The 13,603-nt window shown below is 47.3% G+C and overlaps 1 protein-coding gene and 1 long non-coding RNA gene across 2 annotated transcripts; both read left to right on the plus strand.

Annotated features, from left to right (window-relative positions):
* Nucleotides 1–407: 407 nt before the first annotated feature.
* LOC119320948 (protein FIZZY-RELATED 2-like) lies at nt 408–9,241 on the plus strand. Its single transcript, XM_037594845.1, has 6 exons — nt 408–500; nt 7,491–7,868; nt 8,042–8,164; nt 8,245–8,349; nt 8,888–9,121; nt 9,221–9,241. Exons 1-6 carry the CDS (start codon nt 408–410, stop codon nt 9,239–9,241), a joined length of 954 nt encoding a protein of 317 aa, XP_037450742.1.
* Nucleotides 9,242–9,358: 117 nt separating this feature from the next.
* Nucleotides 9,359–9,825, plus strand: LOC119325335. Its single transcript, XR_005157476.1, has 3 exons — nt 9,359–9,431; nt 9,566–9,634; nt 9,733–9,825. It is a non-coding gene; the product is annotated as an uncharacterized LOC119325335 (long non-coding RNA).
* The last annotated feature ends 3,778 nt before the right edge of the window (nt 9,826–13,603 follow it).

Below are 13,603 nucleotides of genomic sequence, written 5' to 3' on the forward strand. Positions count from 1 at the left end.
ACCACTAAAATGTAAAATGAAGAGTCTTGATCTTGAAGCTTGAGCCAATCCTTTGTCCTTAGCATTCTGAAGGAGTTCCCAAATCCTTTAGTCCATGCCACTCCATTTTGTTGAACTTATCAGAAACATGCTAGATAAAGTGTTAGTCCAACAAGAGATATGTTGACATTAATTACCAAAACCACCTAGGGAGCACTTGTGCTTTCACTTCCCGTGAGTCCCTGATCTTGATCGTACACATTTGCGTGCATGATTAGTGTATGATTGAATCGGGGGCGTCACACTGGGCGACCTTGTTAACCATGGCAGTCACCCCGGAGACGCGGGATCAGCACAATGCGGACATTGCGAAGCTGAAGGACCAGATAACACAGGCTAAGGAGGACCTGGCAACTGAGGATGCTAGGATGGCTGAAGAACGGGACTCTTTGTATGCCCAGTCACAACAGATACAGGCGCAGAATTATCAGCTCATGCTGGATCGGACCGCATCAGAGGATGTAATGTGAAGGAAGTACCGGTCTCGTCTGCCGTCAGTCTACGAAGGATTGAACCTCTTTCAAACACCAGGCGCTGGGCCGAGCAATCCGGCAGCTGCAAACCGGACTGATGCGCCTAGGACAGTTCCGAATCAACTATTCGGATAACAGAACCACCCCGGCGAACAGATAACCCACCGCAATACGTGTCTATGCCGCCGGGTCACTTCTCGAGCCCTCTGGATAACATGATTGCCGCAGCATCGCGCCTGGCAGCCATTCCGATTGAGGGCGCTTCACTGGTAGCAATTGAAACGCGGCGGGCTAGGGACCTTCTTCAAACTGCCGTGGTGCAGCAGCAGGCTTATTCTTATAGCCGGGATAGAATTCTATCAACCCCTCGTCCGAGCCCAAGCTATAGCACGCACATGGATGAACCAGAAGTGTCTAGCGGTGCTCGGCATCGTAATGCTCAAGACGTGGTGGATAATGGCAGAGCATGAAGGGAGGCCGCTTTGGGTCATCATCAACCCGCCCCGGTTCAGCCAGCGGCGTCAGTAGACCGAGGCACCGGGCTTGCCTTCAGTTCATGGGGGGTGCCGTGTCTTATTACGGCTCTCCGTAATGTGCGTCTGTCCAAAGATTTCAAGGGTCCATGTAATGTGCCTAATTATACTGCGGATCATCCACCTGACGCATGGGTCGAGAGTTATGAGATGGCAATGGAGATGCTAGATGTGGATGAAGCGGCCTGCGCAAAGTACTTCACGATGATGTTGGAAGGGACAACCCGTACTTGGTTGAAAAATTTGCCAGCTAACTCCATCGAGTCATGGGATCAGCTGAAGGCCCGGTCTATAGCCAATTTCAAAGACACGTGCAAACATCCCATGTCCATTGTGGATCTGGATGCTTGTGTTCAAGGGGAGAATGAGTCAACAACTCATTGGGTACGCCGGGTTTCAGAAGTTTTGCATTCATCCGATCGGATTAACGCTGGTCAAGCGATCATAACGCTGGAGCGCAATTGCCGGTTTAAGTCACTGAAGATGAAGCTGGGATGGCTCAAGCGCCACTGCAATGACATGGGAACCCTCATGGCAGCCTTGGTCAAGTATGCCGATTCTGATAATACCAAGGATCCGATTCTGATGATGAGAAACCGGAGAAGGGAAAGAAGAACGGCGGTGCGAAGGGACAACATCACAACGAAGGAGGCCATGGGAATAATGGTAAGCGCAAGGCAGATAATTTAGATCTTGTGGCTAACACCAATGTGCAGCGTCGTAAGGCTAAACTGCCCCAGCGCGATGGAGGGATGAATTTGGAACGTTTGATGAACCAGCCCTGCCCAAAGCATGGGACCAAAGAGGGCCCTTCGACGCATCTGTGGAAAGATTGTTATATCATGAAGGAGTTCAAGAATTCCGATGTTTTCCGGTATGATCAGGGTCCGTCGGGCAGTTCAGGTCCAGGTTTTAATGGTGGCGGCGGTTCAAGCTCTGGATTTCAGAATAATCAGGGCAACCAGCATACCAAGGGGGCAATGGCCAACAGAATAATCAAGGGAATCAACAACAATCAGGTTATCAAAGTCACCCCAAGCAGTTGAATGGGGGGGCAGTATCATGTGTTTACTACTAGCCTGTGTAAGCGAGATCAGAAGCTTCACAAAAGGGCAGTTAATACTGTTGAACCGACAGTGCCACATTATTTACGGTGGTCCGAGCAGCCCATTGTGTGGAGCAGAGAGGATCATCCACCCCAGATTGACAATCCGGGTCAACTAGCTTTGGTGGTAGCACCTCAGGTGGGAGGTTACAAGTTTACCAAAGTCCTGATGGATGGAGGGAGCAGTATCAACATCCTGTACTATGAGACTTTTCGTCGCATGGGGTTGACAGACAAGAGTCTTAAACCGTCCAACACTGTTTTTCATGGTGTAGTACCAGGTAAATCGGCATATCCTGTTGGCAAGATCTCTTTGGAGGTTGTGTTCGGAGACGAGCATGATTCCAGGCCTGAAAAGTTGACCTTCGAAGTGGTAAAAATCCAGAGCCCATATCACGCACTGTTTGGACGGCTGGCTTACGCAAAATTCATGGCGAGGCCCTGCTATATCTATTTACAGCTCAAAATGCCGGGTCACAAGGGAACTATAACAGTACATGGAAGTCGAAAGATCGCTTTGGATTGTGAGGAAGGTGATGCGGCTTATGCTGAGTCGGTTTGTGCTACGGAGGAGCTGAAGTTTTATAAGGACAATGTTGATCCGGCAGACATGACTCCTTTGAAGAAGCCCACCACTGAGCATGACCCGACCCTGAAATTCAAACCGGCTGATGAGACTAAACTGGTTGACTTTGTTCCTGGCGATTCATCCAAACAGTTTAGCATCAGCACCAATCTGGATCCGAAATAGGAAAGCACGCTCATCGAGTTCATCCATGAGAACCGGGACATTTTTGCATGGAAGCCTTCTAACATGCCAGGTGTACCGAGGGAACTCGCTGAGCACACTCTCAATATTGATCCCAAGTTTAAACCGGTCAAGCAATTTCTTCGGCGGTTTAACGAGGAAAGACGCAAGGCCATTGGTGAAGAGGTAGCCCGGCTGTTGGCTGCTGGGTTTATCATTGAAGTGTTTCACCCTAAGTGGTTGGCTAATCCGGTGCTCATACTTAAGAAAAACGACACTTGGCGTGTGTGTGTGGACTACACAGATTTGAACAAGGCTTGTCCGATAGATCCCTTTGCTCTCCGGCGTATTGATCAGATTATTGATGCGACGGCAGGTTGTGAGCGCCTGAGTTTCTTGGATGCTTATTCAGGTTATCATCAGATTAAAATGGCAGTTAAGGACCAGGAGAAGACAGCCTTCATCACTCCCTTTGGAGCCTTCTGCTATGTTTCTATGCCCTTCGGGCTCAAGAGTGCCCAGGCAACTTATCAGCGTTGTGTGCAAAATTGTCTTCACACGCAGATTGGGCGTAATGTTCATGCCTATGTGGATGACATTGTGGTAAAATCCAGGAAGAAGGAAACCTTGATAGATGACCTCAAGGAAACATTTGACAATCTTCGGGTTTACAAAATGATGCTTAATCCGGACAAGTGTGTTTTGGTGTTCCAGCAGGCAAGGTGTCGGTGTCAAAACCGGCGGATCTCGGGTAGGGGGTCCCAAGCAGTGCGTCTTAGGATCAATGGTAACAGGAGGCAAGGGACACGATGTTTTACCCAGGTTCGGGCCCTCTTGATGGAGGTAAAACCCTACGTCCTGCTTGATTGATATTGATGATGTGGGTATTACAAGAGTAGATCTATGACGAGATCAAGGAGGATAAACCCTAGAAGCTAGCCTATGGTATGATTGTTGTTGTATATGTCTATCGACTAGCCTGGCCCTGGTTTATATAATGCACCAGAGGCCTAGGATAACAAGAGTCCTAGCCGAATACGCCGGTGGGGGAGGAGTCCTTGTCTTGATCGCCAAGTCTTGTTGATTCTTCCTTGTATGCGGCAGCTGTCCGGACTGGCCCATGAGTATGCGGCCATGAGGGTCCTCGGCCCAATCCACCTGATCGGGAGATGACGCGTTGAGTACCCCCTAGTCCAGGACACCGTCAGTAGCCCCCTGAACCGGTCTTCAAGTTAGGGACGCTCCTCGATTCTTCCGAACTATTCTTCATCTTCGGTTGCCGTTCTTGAAAACTGGTTCAACAAATCTTCTCATCTTCTATCTTGAGGATCGCCAAAATGCATTCGACGAGTTTACATGTTGGGTATCCGAGGAGCCCCTTTAAGTTTACGGCCTTTATCAATGCCTTGTTATTTTTATGCCATGCCTCAAGTTTGAGGTTGTTCCCGGGCGACAACGTCCTCTTGCGTCCGAGCTCCAACGCCGGACTTCATTCGAGGTATCTTTTGCAGCCGAGCACCAATGCCGGACTGCTTCCCAGCTCTAATGCCGGACTATGTATCCGAGCTCCAACGCCGGACGGTATCCGAGCTCCAACGCCGGACTATGTATCCGAGCTCCAACGCCGGACTATATCCGAGGTGTCGTAAATCACCTTGGTTCAAAGAAGTTTGAAGGAGTTTAGCCGAGCTTAATGCCGGAAGTTCCCTCTATGGAGCCAGCCACTAGCGCCCGAGCTTTATGCCGGACTGCTTCTGAGGTGGTGCACCACCCCGAATGTGGGCCGATTTTTGTCAATATTTTTGATTGGTGCCAGTATCCCTCAAGGTGGGTATCGGTCTAAAACCCGAGATGCACATGAAGGATGACATAAGACCGCTGATCCCCGTAGCCGCTGAGACTCATGTTGATTTGCAAAATCGGTCTGAGGATCAAGTCCTAGCTCGGCAGAATACTTCGGGACACAAAAAGCGGCATGCTCAGTCCTCGAGACTCAGGTTGGGTGTGGTCGACCAACGTGAGGATCAAAATCTCCTCGGAAACTGTATTGCACTTAAAATTTTCTGCATAGAACAGGCAATGCAGTAGCTCCCGAGACACTGGTCGGGTGGCAATACCAGATCAGGGTATCGATGTGCTCCTTTAATATTTGTATAAATAATAAGCCCGAAGCCCAGTAGCCCCCGAGCCTTAATGCGGGCATGGGAGGACGAATTAAGGATCGATATCCATAGTAAAATCACAAATTATGTGTAATGACTCTATGTATCCAAGTACTTTATGTCATTAATGCTCGGATCCGCATTGTACAAAACTTTGTTGACCGACCATCGACTTCCACCTCCTCGGCCAATAGCCGAGGAGTGTTTGTCCTACTTTATAAAGCCTTTATGAGGGCAAAGATTTACAACAAACAAGGCAATCTGGCCATACGGTTTTATAAACAAAGATACGCGGAGAGGCATGTTATATTACTGTTTAACAGAAGAAATGTCTTCCAAAGAAAATAGTCCCGCTATCGGTTCCTTTCTTTGGGTTGTCATGCTAAGCATGATCATGAAACCTCTGCTCCAATGTAAGAGCAAAATATTGAGGATTTAGTTTGGGAGGCTAGTTAATAGCCCCCGATAGTGTTCGGCGATAGTCGAGGTCAAGCCGGAAACACTTCGGCCAATGAATGGCCCGTCATTTAATATAGTCACCGGATCGCTGACCAGTTTGCACCTATTGTGACAGTCAGTTTTCGGCTTTCTCCACTGAGGTGCTTGACCATGCGAGCTGGAAGCACAATCGCAGTGGTTCTCCCTTTGCACACCTAGCCGAACAAAGCGGAACATAGGAGGCAAGCGCGGGAGCCGGGCAACCCAACTATTGACCGAAGACACAATTCGAAACCGATGCATATATAGCAATATCCGAGAATGTTTTTGCCGAATCTCTAAAGGTGTCCGGCGTTGCACTGCGAGACTTGTGCTAAAAACACACAAATAGTTTAAAAGTGCCATGGGCTCGAAAAGCCAAAAACTTATTCAAAAGGTTAATGTCCGAACTAGATCAAGTGTTCGGTGCCAATCCGAAAATTGGACTTTAGAAAAAAGGTGCTTCTGTCGTGCTTTAACATGACACATCCTATCTCAAAACTTCAAGCGGGTCAGCCTACGGATTATTTGAGAGAGAAATTAGGCTGCCCGGCTAGTGACCGCATACTTGTGTCGAAGGAGTGATAAATAATAATAAAAACTTTGCAACGACTAAGAAGAAAAACACTTATCATAAAACGGCTCATATAAATTTAAGAGCCCCCAAGTGACTTGGGTAAAAGTTGATAATATAAGGTGACATGTAGAATGCCTTCTAGCCGGATCGTAGATCGTTTGTCGTAGCGGACCTTTTCGCTTCAACCTCTGGACCCAATAGTCCGAAGTGTGTCCGAATACCCTCGCAGTTATAAAAACTGGGGCATGCGTGGAGACCAGGCGTAGGGGTCATTAGTGCTTTATCAGACAAGTGCCCAACTAGTTATGTTATATTACATGGTTAGTAAGAAACATCTTCTAGGGAGAATAGTTCCGTTAAGGGTTCCTTTCCCTGGGAGGCATGCCCTAAAGTGCATGTCCGGACTGCGAAAAGAGTAGAAAAACATCTGGGGGCAGGTAAATAAATAGGTAAGAAATCATCTTTTAGTTCACCGACCGAGTATTCCCTTAAGAACGCTAGCTTTCGGCTTCACCCAGTCTGAGGTACACATCCGGCTGACCCGGCAGTAACAATCGCAGAGGTGCTCCCTTTACCACCTAGCCGAACAATCGGGAACGTAGGGGTAAGCACAGGAGCCAGGCAACCCAGCTTGGGCAAAACTTAAGTCATATCGATGCATATAATGGTGAATAAAAGGTACATGCGGAAGTGTGACACATGTGTTGGGCATAAAGCCCGAATTAATAAGCTTCTATTAAAGAAGCCCCCAGGTATAATGAGCGCGGGTAGCGCGTCAAGTGTGCGCGAACAAAGTTTCGTCAAGGAAGATAAGCAACTTTTTCCCGAGAAAGTATAATGCTTGGTCGAACCGAACACAAGTTAGAAATTTTAAAACTTTGAGCATGAAGGCAACTTAGCTGGTTAATGTGTTCGGTATTGATGATGCGGTCCGAACTTGATGCGGGACAAGGTTCCATCCCCCAAGTCGGTCCCGAGGTGGCGGAGCAAAGAGCTCGGCACTGTGAAGTGGTGACACAGCATGGTCAATGCAGGACGGCACACTACTAGAAAAAGGGCTATAGATGGGATTGACACTATGGCGCACCAGACAGGTGGTGCGCCATTAGTATATACTAATGGCGCACCACATTCTGATGCGCCATTAGAGTTGAAACTACTAATGGCGCACCATGTCCACGGTGCGCCATTAGTATCAATTTTTTTGAACTAGTGCGCTTGTCCAAACATACTAATGGCGCATCCATAGTAAGTGCGCCATTACTAGTTGTAACTAGTAATGGCGGACCAGCCAGAAAGTGCGCCACTAATGTTATTTTTTTATTATTTTTTTATTCCTTTTTTTGCAAAAGTACTAATGGCGCACTCACACGCAGTGCGCCATCTACAGCGACCGCTTCATCCCCAGCCGCACCGGATCCAACCTCGCGCTCTTCGACCTCGCCCCGCCCCCCTCCTCCTCTGCCTCCGGATCTGCCGCTCCCCCCTCACCCTACTGCGCGCTCCTCCGCGCGGCGCTCTTTGGGCCCGACACGCCCGACCGCCTCGCCTCCTCCGCCGGGGCCTCCTCCTCCTCCGCGGCCTCCCCCGTCGGCTCCCCCGCCGGCGGCAACATATTCCGCTTCAAGGCCGAGGTGCAGAGGAACGCCAAGCGGGCGCTCTTCGCCGGCAGGGACGACCAGGACCTGCTCTTCCCCGGCATCTTCACCCCCAAGGGCTCCGGCCCCAGGAAGATCCCTAGGTCGCCCTACAAGGTTGGTCGATTACTTCTGATTTCATGGTTTCTTCTTGATTTGCTTTCTTGGTGTGGGGAATTCCTCTTTATCTTCTTCTTTCGTCGCCAAAGATTCCATCTTTCCTCATGATTTTCCTGTACAAAGAGAGAATCTCACGGGAATGTGATTCTCCTGCCTGCTGCTTCTGCCAGGTGCTGGATGCGCCCGCATTGCAGGACGACTTCTACCTCAACCTCGTGGATTGGTCTTCGCACAATGTCCTCTCGGTCGGATTGGGGAATTGCGTCTACCTGTGGAATGCATGCAGCAGCAAGGTATCAATGTCATCGTCGCACGATTTCTTTTCTGAGAATTGAAGAGAGAGATCCTAATAAACAAGTTTATCACTCCATAGGTCACCAAGCTCTGCGATTTGGGGGCGGACGACACCCTTTGTTTCGTGAGTTGGGCGCAGCGTGGCACCCACCTGGCTGTAGGGACTAACCAAGGCACCGTCCAGGTTTTCATCTTGCTCCCATCTGAAATTGATCAAATGACATGTTCAGGATCTGTCAAAGTTTAGGATGACACTTTAATTTACTTTTGCCGAAAGCTTCAATTTAGACACAAAATAATACAGTAGTAAGCCTTGCATTGTGGAAACGACATCAAAGTAAGATTGTGAGAGTTTCAGAATTTTGCAATACTACCACAGCTCACCAGCAGGCCTTGCATTGTGGTACTTTCATCAGGGGTTACTTAGTTGATGATACTATTTCTTCCTGGTTATACCCATTTCTTCTAAAAAAATCATGACCAATGCGTCAAGTCAGTGCTGCGCACATACCACCAATGGATGAGGGAAACGATTAAGTTTTGTAAATAACTTGAACTAATGTAAACATCATCTTTATCGATGTGTACTTTTAGCCCATAGTATTTCGGTTGGTAAAACTTAGTAATCCTGTTGATGTTTGGTATTGGTATAACAATTTGACATTCCAAGGGTGTCTAAATTCTGAATTCCTGATTATCATCTTCGATGTTATCTTATTTAGATATGGGATGCAACACGATGTAAAAGAATGAGAACCATGGAAAGCCATCGCATGCGAGTAGGTGCTCTTGCATGGAACTCTTCATTGCTTTCTTCTGGCAGTCGTGACAAGAACATCCTTCATCATGATTTACACGGCCTTCTTGCATCTGGTGGTGGAACTGCAGATAGGTGCATAAGATTTTGGAATACGACCACAAATACACACTTGAGTTCCATGGATACAGGGAGTCAGGTAATAATCTAGCTATCTAGTTTATCTATCAGCTACATGCAGCCCTTGTTTGTGTTTTTGAATTAAATTGATTTCTTATTTGCACTTCCAAATTTCAAGTATAATCATATCTACTCTTAAGCCGGATAACTCTCATAACCTTTTAGCACCGTTACTGACTGAATACTTCAATCATACCAATTCACTAGTTTATACCATACTGTCTCTCGTTTATTATTAATTGTGTCCATTCTCTCTATTTGTATAGCTTGCCACGTTGACAGGACATACATTCAGAGTATTATATTTAGCCATCTCCCCTGATGGACAGGTGAAATACTCCCTCTTTGATCCCTATATATGCTATGGACCTGACATTTTGTTTTAGTTCTGTTCTTCTGTTAGAGGTGTCTAGTGTAATTTGTTCTCACTGTTCTTTTTTCTTGTCAATATCGACATCAACAGACAATTGTTACTGGTGCTGGTGACGAGACGCTCCGGTTTTGGAACGTGTTTCCGTCTCCCAAGTCCCAGGTACTTGCTTGATGTTTGAAAATATGGTTTTCCTGTCTATATAACTCCACTTCAGGCGGCGTTCCTCTAACTGCTTTCCTTTTTCCTATTATATACAGAGTTCTGACAACTTAAGTAGCATTGGAGCAACATCATTTGTTAGGAGCTACATCCGGTGACTCGACGAAATCGAGCTTGTAAGTTATTGCGACAAGTGCTGATCGTCATCAGCACCATTCAATTCCCACACAACCTCCTTCTGTCCATCTGCCGCCGAAGCCAGCACCATTTTAGAGATTGCACGGCAGGGGATGATTGACTGGCTGGCTAGCGCGGATCCGATCCCCTCTCCCACGCTGGAAGCGGCGCATATCTATTGTTGTTTAGCGGGAAATTCCTCTTGTTTTAGCAACTGAGAAATCTGTTGGCGTGTCGATTATGCGCTTGACTGATGATATACAAGCTGTAGCTCTATTCAGAACATCATGAAATTCAGAACTGGACCTTGCTGGCCTGTGTCAAGGCCTGTGGAGGAATTCAGAATTTGGCCATGTCCTCTGATGGATGCAGTGGGTTAAAATTATCTGTCTGGGTGAAAATCCACATGTTGATCATCCGATTTTTTCAAGTACAGCCTAGCGGTGGCAGTCACTGTTGTGTCCGTGAATGTGAGAGTGATTGGTTTTGGTTGGACGTCGCGATCGGACGGTGCATGACAGAGTGCGCCATTAGTTTAAACTAGTAATGTGTGCTGTCTATATTTTGTCAAATTATACATTTTGTAACCTGTGCAAAAAATAGAAAATAAAAAATAAAAAAAACCTAATATTCATACTAATGGCGCATCACATGACAGTGCCCCATTAGTATGACAAAGCATACTAATGGCGCATCACTGGACAGTGCGCCATTAGTATGCCGCGGTCACTAATGGAGTATCCCATTGTAGTGCGCCATTAGTATGCCAAAGCACCTGGGTATACATGGCCCCTGGGAGGCATACTAATGGCGCACCCTGGCCTATACTAATGGCGCACCAGTGGTGCGCCATTAGTATACCAGATACTAATGGCGCACCAGTGGTGCGCCATTAGTAAAAATTACTAATGGCGTGCTAGTAATGGTGCACCACTGATGCGCCATTAATGGCCAAATTAGGTGCGCCATTAGTAGGGGGTTTTCTAGTAGTGGCAGAGTGATGCCGAAGTACCTGGCATGGGGTAATGAAGTGTTGACGAAGCCCCCCGTCCAGCCGCGGTGACGTCAAAGGATATAGTCCGGCTGGATCATTTTCCTGTGCACAAAAAATAGTGCAAACCAGAGATAATAGTAAAAAAAATCGTTGCATAATAAATAATTTATGCAAAGTGAGTAATAAAAGAAATATGGCCTGGCGCCAAAGTCGATGTCGATGCAGGTCGTCGGCGTAATGCAATAAAGGCGTGGCAAAGCCTGGATTCACAGGTCGGTCCGAGTTCCGGATGCGGCGTTCGCCGGACTATGTACGGAAACTGACCAAACCATCATGCGACCGTCGATAATGCGGCCATTATTTGATAGACCTGTGTACATATGATGGACTAACCAGAGTAATAATTCCTTGGCAAAAATTAACCCAAACAAGCAAAAAGAAATACTAGGATTAATAGCACCTGGTTTATTTGTTGTAGCAATCCGAAGGAAGGTGATTCCCAAAATTGGGACTCGATCCGCGCACCCATTGCCTAGTCGGCTAGTGACGTCGAAGTGTCCGGAGTAGGTTGATGAAGAGATGGAGAAGCCCCCGGTCTAGCCGAGATGTCGAAGTAGGTCGGCGTGATGGACACCAGCTTGAAGAAGCAATAGTGCGGCCCAGCCGATGCAGGTCGTGACGCGGTCGATGTCGGCTTGATGAAGCGACCGTGCGGCGATGCCGGTATGACCGCTCCGTGTAATCCGTGGGGCGGCGATGTTGGTGATGATTTATCCTTCGCGATGCCGGACTCTCGTTCGGCTTGCCAAGATGATGATATGAAGTAGTTGAGCTTGGCTCAACAAAGTGACGACGTGTCTAGCGCAGGTCGGCAGCCATGGAGCAATATTGCCAGACTGGTTTGACACCAGCATGATGTTGAAGATCATGTTCAAAAGATCTTAAAGTTAGTGGGATGTGTTCGGGAACAAAACACAATACCCCATACAAAACTTTCTTCAAAAAGGATGTCCGAAATCCCGTTCATAAAAAAGACGAACTCGGGTCGGATTCGTTTTCGCGCAGAAAACAAATCCAAAAAGTGATGCACTAATCAGAAGTTTCCCGGAGTTTGGACGGTCGGATCGAGCTGAATTTTTGGCAGGTGGTAGATAAGGGAATTCCGCAGCAAATCAACGGTTGGATCCTCCAAAAGACATCCGAGCTAGACGCTGGATACCACGCCCTAAACTCGTCCGGATTCTCGTCCAGATTCAACAGGGCTCCGGTACATCGGAGATTGCCGGAGATTCCTCCATCGGAACTCGATGAAATTTTCCAGGGTTGTTGTAGACTCAATTCCGCAGAATTCCACCGAAGCAATCGTCAAAGCGACGCTCGAGGAGGCGGTGACGGCAGATGCAAGTTTGCTGTCCAGAAAAACAGCACGGTCGCCCGAGGGCAATGTTGACGTTGAGCCCCCGGGCTCCCTGGATGATTCCTCCATGATCTTGACAGAGATCAGAGTTGATGTTGATGAAAGGCCTTCGTCCGAACATGATGATCGGAGGTAAGCCGCAGTCCTCGGTCCAGCCAAGGTGACCAGCCGAACTGGTGACGAAGAAGTCGACGTCGCAGTTGACCTGCAGTCGAGCCATTGATCCTTTCGCCGATCACACAGCGGAACTCTCAATGAAAGCACCAATGTCGGTGTCAAAACCGGCGGATCTCGGGTAGGGGGTCCCAAGCAGTGCGTCTTAGGATCAATGGTAATAGGAGGCAAGGGACACGATGTTTTACCCAGGTTCGGGCACTCTTGATGGAGGTAAAACCCTACGTCCTGCTTGATTGATATTGATGATGTGGGTATTACAAGAGTAGATCTACCATGAGATCAAGGAGGCTAAACCCTAGAAGCTAGCCTATGGTATGATTGTTGTTGTATATGTCTATCGACTAGCCTGGCCCTGGTTTATATAATGCACCAGAGGCCTAGGATAACAAGAGTCCTAGCCGAATACGCCGGTGGGGGAGGAGTCCTTGTCTTGATCGCCAAGTCTTGTTGATTCTTCCTTGTATGCGGCAGTTGTCCGGACTGGCCCATGAGTATGCGGCCATGAGGGTCCTCGGCCTAATCCACCTGATCGGGAGACGACGAATTGAGTACCCCCTAGTCCAGGACACCGTCACAAGCTCTTAGGCTTTCTGGTGTCCAACAGAGGCATTGAGGCTTATCCAGAAAAAATCAAAGCGATTACATCTTTGGCTAAACTGAAGTGTATCAATGATGTTCAGCGTCTGGCGGGTCAAATTTGTGACACTCCAAAATTTTTATTTGGTTCTTATCAAAAACTTTGTGGTTTTGAGGAGAGACTTTTTTTAAATTTTTCTTTTTCAGAAAAACCTTCCCCTTAAAAACTTTCTTTGCTTTGCCAAGGATTTTTTTTTTCAAACCTTAGTGTTTGATCTCTTGGAACTTCTTCTCTGTTGGTTCCCTCTAAAAATTTATTTTTTGGGAGTTTTAATTTGTTTTATTTTTAAGTGAAGCTCTATGAAGATTTGGGATTTTCATATCTTTGAAGCCACCCTTGGCTTTGTATTTTTGCCCATTTGATAAAACCCCTCCAAAACCTCCCCTTCCCCTTGTGATCAACCTAAGTTCTCTGTCCCAACTAATCCAAACTAGTTTTGGATTTTATTCTAATTTTTTTCCCTCTCAAATCAATTCTGAAAATTATTTGGAGCCTGAGGGATTTTCAAAGCAAGTACACTTTTTCATTTGAGATTTGACCTCAAACCAATTCTCCTGGATTGTCCTT

This window comes from Triticum dicoccoides, chromosome 6B (assembly GCF_002162155.2).
Source record: "Triticum dicoccoides isolate Atlit2015 ecotype Zavitan chromosome 6B, WEW_v2.0, whole genome shotgun sequence".
NCBI classification, from domain to species: domain Eukaryota; kingdom Viridiplantae; phylum Streptophyta; class Magnoliopsida; order Poales; family Poaceae; genus Triticum; species Triticum dicoccoides.